Consider the following 10,968-nt stretch of genomic DNA (forward strand, 5'->3'; position numbering starts at 1 on the left):
GTGCTGCGGGCGGCTGACCCGTCCCGGCTGCCTCGTCCCCGTCTGCTGCCCGCTGCCCAGGTGAAGCCTTTTCTCCCCCAGACGCAGGCGGAACCCTTCCTTCCCAGGAACAGGGGCTGCCGACGTGGAGCCGCTCGCCGGGGTGGCTTAGCCCCGGGCGGGGAAGTGGGTCGACTCGGTTCTCCGTGTGCGCCTCCTCTGTGCCCTAGTACTGCGAGTCCCCCATTTGGCTGCCCGTGGGGACCCCGAAGGATGCCCACGCCTCCCTTGCCCGTGTCTTTGTTGGATCGACACCGGGCAGAACCGGGCACCGGGACTTAAGGGAAACCGGGAAATCACTGCCTGCCACCCAAGTCCCGCGGTGAACTTGAATTTGGGTCCCTCCTGGCGGAGGGCTGGCGCCGCAGGGGTGCTGGGGCTTAGGGGGTCTCAGAGTTGAGGGGCTGTGTGCAGTGGTGCTGATCTCGCTTTCCGGAGGGGCCGGTTTGTCCCAGACGTGGCCACCGGTGGGATCTCGAGCCGCACACGAGGCTGCCCTTCGGGGCTGGGTCGGGGCCTCCTTTGCCGGTGTAATGGGCGCCCGCTTTCTCCCAGGCCTGCCTGCTTGTCTCGGCGGCCGTGCTGTTGGGTAATTGTTCCTTCCTCGCTAACTGGGCCGCCCTGGGAAGGGAAGCGTGGGCCCTTCCGCACAGGTGATTCCCCGTAGGCCAGAGCCTGGCCTCCATGCAGGGAACAGCTGGAGCTGCCCTCGCATCTCCCCATTTAATCCACCAGGTGCCTGTGGCTGTCCACACACCCTTATCCCCATTTTCTGGACGGGAAACTGAGGCACAGAAACTGGGGCAGGTTAAGCAACTTGCCTAAAGCTGGGACAGAGCCCAGGGACCCTGGCTCCTGTGAGCCCTCGAGCAGGATCCTCTCCCACCTTTCACTGTGGAGCTGATTAATTACTTATAAAAAATTTAATGAGAATAACAAAATGCCCGGGTACCTATGGGACTCGAAATGCTCTTAATAAGCAGAGCAAGTGGTTTGCCATGGGCAACCCCCCAGGTGTAGCCTCCTGGAAGACCAACAGCAGGGTGTGGGCATGGGCGTGTCCTTCCAGCTGCAGGCTGTGCGGCTAATCTGGGGTTCACAGCACCCCTCTCCAGGCCCTCGGGACCAAGGGCTTCAGAGGCACTGGAAGAGGCGGACGGTGGACCCGGTCAGGTTTCCCCGTGTTCTCTCCTTGCCGTGATTCCGTCCAGGGCAATACCCCCTGCCTTATCAGAGTTGGAGGCGCCAACTCACCCAGGGGAGCTGGTCACAGCACTGTCCCCAGCCCTGGCCACTGAGGACCTCGGCAGTTTGTCCACCTAGCTGCAATCCTGGCTGTGACTGCTGGATCAGCATGGCCTTCTCCTTCTCAGAGAAGCTTCTGAGCTTCCAAGAAAGCAGGGCTTCCAGAATGCTCTCAGGATTTAAGAGGTGGGGGACAAGGACCAGGACAGGGACTGGGGGCTCCTCCTCCCCAGCTGTGCATTTCCCGGTTCACTTGGGGAGCAAAGTTAGGCTCATCCCCGATGACTACCTGTGTAGACTTACCAAGTGCTGCACACGGTCTAGGGCCACAGCAGTGAACTGGAAATTCAAGGTTCTTGCTTCATTGAATTGGCATTCTGGTAGGGCAGACACAGACACTGACACTTATCCGTGAGGCACCTCTGGGTGGGGTGACAAGCACCCCATGACAGAAAGCTGGGAGAGGCAGCTGCTTTGGAAAGGTTGTCTGGAAAATGATGCTTAACAGAAACCTGAACACACTGGGGTGAATGTGAGGCATACAGGACTGACGTATGTCTCAGGCCAAGAGAAGGGCAGGTGCAAAGGGCCTGAGGCAGGAATGGTGCTAGGGAACAGGAGGAGACCCATGCAGCTGGAGCCAGGAGAGTAAGGGCCAGGGTGGGAGAGGCTGGGCAGACAGTGGCCTTTTGCATCTGCGTGGACCTGTTTCTGTGTGGGTGGGGCCTGCTGCACCCCTGACCCGGCGATGACTACCATGCAGGTGAGGCAGAAGTGGTTCTGCCCCCTCAGCTCCCAGACCTGTAGTTTTGTCACAGGTGGGGTGACAGCCAGTTCCTTCCTCTGTCCCTGACCTGCCCACAGAGCTGTGGGCATTGGGGGGCATGGAGAGAAGGGGTGGTTCCTGTCCCTGCTGGCGTGAGCAGTGCCCATGGAGGCCGCTGGTGTCGTGTTCTGGGGATGCAGGCTCAGAGCAGCCCTGCGGCAGGCCAGGGAGGCCCGCGGAGGCGACAGGAGCTCGCTGTGGAAGCGGGCACCCAGGGAAGCCCCCGGTAGGAGGTGCTGAGAGGGCCTTGGCTGTCATCTGAGACACCTGGGCTTCCTCTGCTCTGTGATGGCGACACCGATATGAGAGAGGAGACTGAGTGAGGGCCCGGCTTGGGAGGGTGGACAGACAGACAATGGACAGGTGGACGGACGGAGGGAACGCGGAGATGGGTGGACAGGAGCACAGCTGGATGCATGGGTGGAGGGACAAGCAGATGGATGAGTGGACGGGTAGTTGGGTGGGCAAACGGATGGACAGATGGGCAGAGGAAGGAGCAGGACCGGCCGCCCCGGCTCGCATAGGTGGGGCAGCCAGGGTGGGAGGAGCCATTTGCCGAGATCAAGGCAGACCCTGGCCGTGCACTGGCTCCTGCGCCCCACTGTGTGTGCAGCTCCTTCTGGGGCTGGAGAATGAGGACACAGAGGCCTGTGCCCCACAGCTGCTGGGATGAGGGATCGAGCAGAAGCCTCTTCACAGGGGGACAGGGAGGGGCATGGCCAGCAGTCACTGCGCCTCGGGTCCTCCGTGTTGGCCTTGCGAGGCAGGGCCGGCTCTGCACGTGCTCTTGGGGGCCTCCCCGTCACCGTGAGCTGGGCCTTCAGGAGTGGGGCACGGGGAGGGGGGAGATGATGGCCCTGTGCCTTATACTGGCTGGCAGACCTCATGGGCACCTATCTCTGCCTCCTGGGGCTGTGGCCAAGAGCCGAATCCTGGTGGTCACAGGACGTTAGAGGCCCAGGTTGGGAGGCAGGACACGCATCCGCCGTGGTGGCCTTGGCTTGTGGAGGCGCCAGGCCAGCCCCACTCCATCTTCACCAGCCATGTCCTCTGTGTCCCTTCCTTGAGGACACTGCTCACTGGGCCCTAGCACGGCTGAGGCCCTTCCTGTCCCTCCTCGGCACCCTCTGCCCGCACAAGAGCGCCCGTCTGGAAGGCAGTGTGCCCACGGTGACCTCCGTGTGGCTGTCAAGGGTGCCCGTCCCCTGCCAGTCATGTCCTTGGCTGTCTTGTTCTCCCCAGGAGTAGTGGAGGCCCAGGGCCACCACCCTGCACAGCCCACTGTACCCTCGTTGCGTGTCCTGCCCAGGCATGCGGAACTGGGTGAGGTGGGCTCCCCCCGTGCTGTCTTCTGGGTGGCCTGGCCTATGGCCCCGGGCACCATCTGTGAAGTGACCCTGCCTGGGCTCCAGGGAGGTGCGAGACACGCTGGCGTGCTTGGCCGTGGCACCTCAGCCCTGCTCCCTGCCCGCCCAGGGGACCAGGGTGTTGTGGCTGCCCAGTCTGAAAAGGCTTTGAAGAGAATTACTGTATAAATACAGAGTTGTGGAGTCCAGCAGCTGGGGTCCAACAGTGGACCTTGGAATCAGAAGTGGGGGCCTGAAGGAGGGGTCCCTAAGAGCCAGGTGACTCCTTTGTGTCCTAGCACTGGGCCCTGTCCATGCTTGGCTGTCACCTGTGCCCTCCCTAGTGAGGATCCAGGAACCCCAGCTCTGGCCAAGGCTTTCTAAGCAGAAACCATTTACATGGAGACCAAATGGGGGGCACTGGCCCAGGAAGGGTGAGGGGGGACAGCTTTGGTGGCCCTGGGTTCTGTTCAGAGCAACGAGTGTGGCCAGCATGTGGCTCGTGGGCTGCCAGGCGAGGACGTGTGGGTGGCAGGTGACTGGGACCAGAACACCGGCAGAGGTAGCAGAGCCCTTCGAGCCCAAGCAGAGGCCAAGGTTTGGCAAGCAGGGTCGCAGAAGGGGTGGAGGCCCAAACGGGGGACCCCAGGCCTCAGCTTCTCCCTGAGCTGAAGAACCTTCCTTTGCGGGGTCTTCCCAGCAGGCCGGGACATAGGACCCTGGCCAACTTGTGTCCCACCTCCCACACCGGCAGGGCCCTGGCTCCGGGCTCCCCTCCCTTTCCTTCTGTGTGGTGTGGCCTGTCCCCCTGCTGTGAGGACACGGTCCCCAGGCCAGGATGGTCGCACCCTGGGACCCTTAACTTGGGGCGTGTGCCAAGGCCCTGCTGGTTCCAGGTAGGTGTGAGGTTTCGGGGACCTGGGTCCCCAGGCGCACCTGCACCCTGCTCAGCCATTGTCCCCACCGCGGGCAGGCAGAGGGCTGTGGGGCTGAGGTCGTGAGCCCCTGAGCCTCTTGACACGGTTATTCCCGAGTGGGGCTGGCAGCAGTCTGGACCCTTACTCCTGGGTTGAGCTAAAGTCAGGCAAGCAAGAGTGGGTGATGATGAACACTACACTGACAAAGAATTATTTAAAATTTACAATTATTTTTCATGCCAATGTTGACCACGGGGTGACAAAGTGTTAGAGACCTCAGAGGAGGGAATGATTGTGAGATCCCCCAGGGCTCTCAGTGACAGACGGACGGATTTCCTGGGGTGAGGGAAGGGCCAAGGAGGCCCCAAAGTGGAGTCTGGGTGCAGAGCCCTTGAGTGAAGGGTGGGGCAGGGACAGGAGAAGAGTCCCCACGTCAGACAGAAGAGTCCAGCCTAGGCCTTGGGCACAAGAGCATCTGTGTTTTCAGAATCAGCCTGACACCAGGCCAGTGGCTTCAGGCATGGCTTGATCTAGGACATAAGCATGGTGGGCCAGACTGGACCTTCCGCCATCTCTGGTCCCGCACTCCTCGGGCAGCAACACATGGGCTGGGGTGGGGGTCCAGTGGGTGGGCTGCTGATGGACTCCAAAGCCAGGGCTGGCTGGGATCAGGGGGAGCTGAGGCTCCTAGACCCAGAATCACATAAGCCAGCATCTGCACCTCTTCCCACAGCCCCCTCCCCACTTCGGAGACGCTCTGGTGCCTGACATGAGGCCCCGAATGCTGCCGGTGGTGTTTGGAGAGAGGATCGAGGTGGACCCGGAACCCGCTCACGAGATCCGGTAAGCAGCCGCGGGCCTGGGGTGCGCAGACCAAGCTGGGAGGGAGGGGCAGTGGGGTGTGGACCTCGTGGGGGCTGGGGACACACTGACTTTCTGGAGACCCTGTCTGGATGCCACACAGCTGCAGGAAAACCAGGCCAAGTCCTGAGCGCCCCAGTCACCCCACGCTGCTGGCCCCGGCCGGGGTTCCCACCCGTACTCTTCACAGACAGGGACCTTTGGGGACCCATCAGAGAGAAGGCTGGTGACACCCTGCCCTTCGGCCCCCAGCAACACCACTGTCCTGTGCCCTTCCTGTCCACATTTCACCCACTGATCCACTGCTGACTCATCACGCCTGCTTTTAATCCAATTCAGGACCCACATAAGGTCCCGTTCTGGGGTCAGGTGTCCCCCTTTTCCCCCTGGTACTGGGGGTTGAGTGCAGGGCCTTTGCAGTGAACTACATCTCCAGCCCTCTCTTTTTACAGTTTTTTTTTTTTTTGAAACGGGATCTTGCTAAATCACTAAATTGCCCAGGCCGGGCTTAACTTGATCCTCCTGCCTCAGCCTCCCCCTGCGTCGGGATTGATCGTGGGCGTGCACCGCAGCACTTGATGTCTCCTCTCTTTGCCCCGCTCTGACCTGGGCCAGGGCCTGGGCCTTCTGTGCCTTTCGCGGCCCTGACGTTCCAGGAGGGACCCGAGTACACGGTGGGCGCCAGGGTCTTCTCTCGGGCTCACTGACGCTCCTCCTCCATCCCAGCTGCAACTCTGAGGTCAAGTACGCGTCGGAGAGGCGCTTCCGGGACAAGGTGTTCTACGCGCCAGTGCCGACGGTCACGGCCTACAGCGAGACCATCGTGGCGGCGCCCAACTGCACGTGGCGCAGCTTCCGCAGTCAGCTGACCCTGGAGCCGCGGCCGCGCGCGCTGCTGTTCCGCAGTTTGTGGCCCTCTGACCCGCCGGCAAGGCTGTCCTGCGCGGCCACCGTGTACGCGTAGGGGACCCAGCTGATGCCCCGCTTTCTGGGCCCTGCAGCTGCGCTGCCTGAAGGCGAGGAGAGGCCTGCGGCCTGGGGCACCTTTGGAGCCCAGGGATAGCAGCGACCCGCCCTGCTGGGGATGGCTCCAGGCGAGGGAGGGGAGAGTGGCCCTCTGACCCGCCGGCAAGGCTGTCCTGCGCGGCCACCGTGTACGCGTAGGGGACCCAGCTGATGCCCCGCTTTCTGGGCCCTGCAGCTGCGCTGCCTGAAGGCGAGGAGAGGCCTGCGGCCTGGGGCACCTTTGGAGCCCAGGGATAGCAGCGACCCGCCCTGCTGGGGATGGCTCCAGGCGAGGGAGGGGAGAGGGTGACACTCAGGCCACCCTGGTCCGGAGGGCCAGGCCAGCTCAGAGCGGCCGGGAGGACCTGGAGCCCGGACAACAGGGCACGGCTGCTGGAAGGGGTGCTGCCATGACTGTCCTGTGGCCACCTGGGCAGAAGGGCCAGAGGCTCCAGGGCCTCCCCACAGGGCATCCCCAGGCAGCAGGCACTGCAGATCCTCCTCAGGACTGGCCCTGTTGAAACCCAAAGCCTTTCTGCAGGGACGAGGGGAAGCAGAGCAGCTCTTGGAAATGCTGCTGACCCGTCCTCGAGGCCAAGTGTCCAAGTGTGTATGCAGGAGGCACAGAGCTTGGCCAGGGCCTCTCGAGAAATAAGGCCCCCCGCCCTCCTCCAGCCAGCAGCTCCCGCCGGGATGAGGCAGCTGCAGTCAGCTCCAGTGGTGCTTGGTACCCACAGCCTGGTGCTGCCCCATGCCACTGAATCCTGCTGCCTCCTTCACAGACCCACGGGCACTAGTGGCCAGGGCGGCCCCTTTCCCCTGGCAGCCCCAGAAGGGAGAGGCGGGCATTGGGCTGTGGGGCGAGGAGACCATGGGTAGTGACCTCCAGGAGACTTCATTATCTGCACAGGCGGTTCGTTCAGAGATGCATGTGACCAGCAGGTAACTAAGAAGTAGCACTCATAATAAAGTGCACAACCCAAAGGGACTTTCTCTTCTGTTTCTGGGACCCTCGAGTCTCCTGGACAGGGCAGAAGGGGCCACTCCTCGCGCCAGACATGTAGATCTGGAGGTGCAGGCAGGATGTCCAAGACAGGTGCCTGGGGGTGTTGGCTGAGGCAAAGGGATGAGGCTGATGGAGGGGACCTGTGGGCTGAGACCTGTGATCCTCCACCCCTATAACTCCGACCAAGCCCTCGAGGCCCAAGGCCAGCCCCACACTGCCACCTGGCAGCCAGCCCCGGTACTGCAGCCAGGCCAGGTGGCCCTGCAGGGTCCTCCGCTCCTCCCACACGCAGCCACAGGCGTGCAGGGTGAGCTTGGGACAACCCCGGGCCTCTAGAATGCAGATGCCTCTCCCCGCCTGCACCCTCAGAATGCAGGTCCTTGGACAAGGGGCACCCAGGCACTGGAAGCCCGGGGCCACGGCTGAGCCAAGGGCCCCAGGACGACTCAAGGACCTCTTAAAGGGAGACTGAAAAGGAACAGGGCTTTGCAGGCCTGCCTGGGGCACCCACTCTGCCGGGGTGCTGGGAGCTGAAGAATGGTCTCCACGGGTGCCTCATCTCAGCGTGGGCCTCGGCCCCAGCCCCAGGGATGCCACAGTGGCCCTCAGAGCCCCTGCGGCAGAAGCAAGGGTGGCCTTTCTTCCCTCTGACACCTGCGAGAGCCGTGGCACCTCCCAAGCCCCATGCGGCTGGGATGGGGCACAGCAGGCAGCTGTATTCTCCCCAAAGCCTCAGCTCAGCCTTCGGCTGGCTCTGGGCACAGACAGGGAGGGGACAGCGCAGGTCAGGGACAGGCCTTGAGGGAAGGAGTGGGGCTGCGGGAGCCAGACAGAGCACATGCTGGAGCATGGCGCAGACCCCCAGGCTCTGAGAGCGAGGCTCTCCTGGGACTTTATACCCAAGCCACATCGCAGGAGGCAGCAGCTTGGCTCCAGCCAACAGGTCCCTGCTCCGCCTGGGGTTCAGAGCCAGAGGGAGTGCAGGGTCCCATCCCTCCCACAGTCAGACACCCTCACCGTGGTGTGAACGCCTCACACTCCCCACGGGTGTGACAGCCAGAAACCCTCACCGTGGTGTGAACACCTCACGTTCCCCACGGGCATGACAGACACCCTCACCGTGGTGTGAATACCTCACAGTGCCCACAGCTGACAGCCAGACACCCTCACAGAGGTGCGAAAACCTCACAGTGCCCACAGCTGACAGCCAGACACCCTCACAGAGGTGCGAAAACCTCACAGTGCCCACAGTTGACAGCCAGACAACCTCACCGAGGTGCGAAAACCTCACACTCCCCCTGGGCGTGACAGCCAGACACCCTCATGGTGTGAACACCTCACACTGCCCACAGGTGACAGACACCCTCACCGAGGTGTGAATACCTCATACTTCCCACAGGCGTGACCGCTACTGTCACATCACAATGGGTGTAGATGCCTCCTATACCGTCCGTGGCTGTAACTGGTGAACACTCACCATGATGTGACTTAGCTCAAACACTCCCCACAAGTGTGACCGGACATCCTCACCAATGTGATACCACACTCCTCACGGTTCTGAGTGCGGGACACCTTCACAACAGGCTTGAGTCCCTCACACACCCTCAGCCTGGGTGAATTCCCTCATGCTTACTACAGGCAGACTTGGCTGGACATCCTCAGGGGTTGGGTGTGAATACCTTACACACCCACCGCAGATGTGACAGCCGGACGCCTCACTGTGTGTGAACACAACACGCCATGGCCAAGTACCCTGTCCTCACCAGTGTGACCGCCCGTACCTTCGGTGTGATGTGAATTCTCCACGCCCCTTCGTGAGCTCTAAGGCGTGAGTGGCCCTCAGGGTCACACTCCTCCGTCGTTCAGTTCCCACCTGCCCTCCTCTTGGCTGCCATTCTGAAGCAGAGAAGAAATCTTGGTGACTTGAGTATAATTTGCTTTTAATTACAACAACGTGTGTAAATGACAGAATGCCACCGCCATCCGCAGGTGGCGGCCACAGAATATGCATCCAACTCATTCTGCCCAAGGAAGGGGGAGGGAGAGGCGGGGGCTGTGAGCAGGTGGCCCCGGCCCCGACGGCCGCACAGGCCCCTGGACGTCAGCGGGTGGGAGACAGAGCAGCAATAATACTGGGTGAGTCCTTCCTTGCGTAAAACATCTGAATTAATTCATTGAAGGTATCAAAAATATACCCTGTAAACCAATACACCATTTACACCGCCTGCCTCTTCTCCCACCGCTGCACCACCGTGCGAGTGAAGAAGCGCAGCTGGGCGGCCCAGGGACCGCGACAAGAGCCCTAGAGGTGGGACGAGGCCCGTGTCCATCTGTCCAGAGCACTAAGCGGGGCAGGAGGCGGAGCGGGGGTCGGGGGCTGGAGCTCGGATTAGACTTTGGTTCCAGATGCTTTGGGGAGGAGGTGGCGTGGAGGTGGTTCTCGTCCTGTCTCGTCCCGGCTGCCCGCCGTGCGCCCTCCCTCCCTCCCGAGCACCAGGTGAACATCCCCTGAGAAAGGTCACTGCACAGGGCCAGCCCGGGTGGGAGTTGGAGTTAAGGCTTTAGACAGGCAAGGACGCCGCTCCGGACGGACAGACGGACGGACAGATGCACGCACGCGGCAGGCAGACTCGGGGCTCCTCCTCTCCGGGCCGCTCCCATGCTGGGACCTGGCGGTCACTCGCTGTCCGACAGCGTCTCGTACTGCGCGCAGAGAAGCGGCTTGGGCTCCTCCTCCCAGGCATGGTGGGCGGAGAGGGCCCCACTGCCCACGGGGAGGCCGGGTGGAGGCGGTGAGGCCATGACGCCCGCCTGCAGCCGCATGATCAGCGGGTTGTAGGGGAACGGGGTGGAGCCTGCAGAGACGGGACACAGCTCAGGAGGCCACCCTAGCTGCTGTCCCTGGCCCCCATCTGCCTCCCTACCCAACTCTGCCAGATAAACTCAGAAAGCAAACGTGGCCAACGGCCGCTGTGCCCCACACCTGCTTCCCGTGTGCCCTCCGTCGCCCCAGGCGGGGATAGACGTGACTGTGACCCACTCTGCCCGCGGCCCTCCCGACGGCGCACCTGCGGACGAGGGCCGGTCCTCCCACACACGGTTGGTGAGCGGCGTCCGGCGGTTGCAGTCCCCCTCGGAGTGCACCGAGGACACGGAGGGTGGCCGGTCCCCGGATGCCAGGCCTGGGGCTGGGGACTTGGCTTTTCGGCTGCTGGGTCTGCCAGAGACCTTGGTCTTCCCACCTCGCCGCCTGCGGGGAGGACGGGACAGGGCTGTGTCGGACCACGACAGCCGCACCACATCGCGGGGAGGCGGGGTCGGGCCGAGTCCTGCCACGGGGAAGCCATGTGCCGCCTGGCCCTTCAGGAAGGGGTCACAGCGTCCAGGTGGCCCCGCGGCTCCCAGGAGCCTGCCGAGGCTCAGCCTCAGGCCTCTGCTGGGCCCTGTGTGCTGCCCCAGGATGCAGCAGGGCCAGAGGGTTGTGGCCCTGGACAGCAGCCGGGACCCTGAGCCAGGGTGGACCCCACTACGAGCCTAGAACTTCGCGTAGCCTCAGTGTCCACACTGGACGACTGAGCCCAAAGTCCTTGCTCGGCGCCCACTCAGAAGCGGCAGGCGGCGCTGCTGCTCCCCATGTCCTCTCTCCCGCCAGAGGCCTGGGGCTGGGGCAGGGCGCGGGCGGCCGTGTCAGCGTCTGCAGAAGCAGCGGCAGCACCGGGGGAG

The 10,968-nt window shown here is 62.9% G+C and overlaps 2 protein-coding genes across 2 annotated transcripts in view; one reads left to right on the top strand and one right to left on the bottom strand.

The window, feature by feature from the left end:
• Nucleotides 1-5,111: 5,111 nt before the first annotated feature.
• On the top strand, nucleotides 5,112-6,198 carry Rflna (refilin A). Its single transcript, XM_010604535.2, has 2 exons — nucleotides 5,112-5,216; nucleotides 5,961-6,198. Exons 1-2 carry the CDS (start codon nucleotides 5,143-5,145, stop codon nucleotides 6,196-6,198), a joined length of 312 nt encoding a protein of 103 aa, XP_010602837.1. The 5' UTR covers nucleotides 5,112-5,142.
• Nucleotides 6,199-9,147: 2,949 nt separating this feature from the next.
• The window catches only part of Ncor2 (nuclear receptor corepressor 2), an 80,521-nt gene continuing 78,700 nt past the window's right edge, over nucleotides 9,148-10,968 (bottom strand). The window contains exons 47-48 of the mRNA XM_033762684.1: nucleotides 10,314-10,495; nucleotides 9,148-10,100 (exon numbers count right to left, since the gene is read on the bottom strand). Of these exons, the coding sequence (XP_033618575.1) occupies nucleotides 9,922-10,100; nucleotides 10,314-10,495 (361 nt within the window). The 3' untranslated portion in view covers nucleotides 9,148-9,921. The remainder of the gene's footprint in view (nucleotides 10,101-10,313; nucleotides 10,496-10,968) is intronic.

Source organism: Fukomys damarensis, unplaced genomic scaffold (assembly GCF_012274545.1).
Source record: "Fukomys damarensis isolate Sample0158 unplaced genomic scaffold, DMR_v1.0_HiC HiC_scaffold_12, whole genome shotgun sequence".
Taxonomy (NCBI): Eukaryota; Metazoa; Chordata; class Mammalia; order Rodentia; family Bathyergidae; genus Fukomys; species Fukomys damarensis.

Coding starts and splice junctions, on each gene's coding strand:
- Rflna (XM_010604535.2), top strand. CDS start 5,143: ATGAGGCCCCGAATGCTGCCGGTGGTGTTTGGAGAGAGGATCGAGGTG. Junction 5,217..5,960: donor GAACCCGCTCACGAGATCCG/GTAAGCAGCCGC, acceptor CCTCCATCCCAG/CTGCAACTCTGAGGTCAAGT.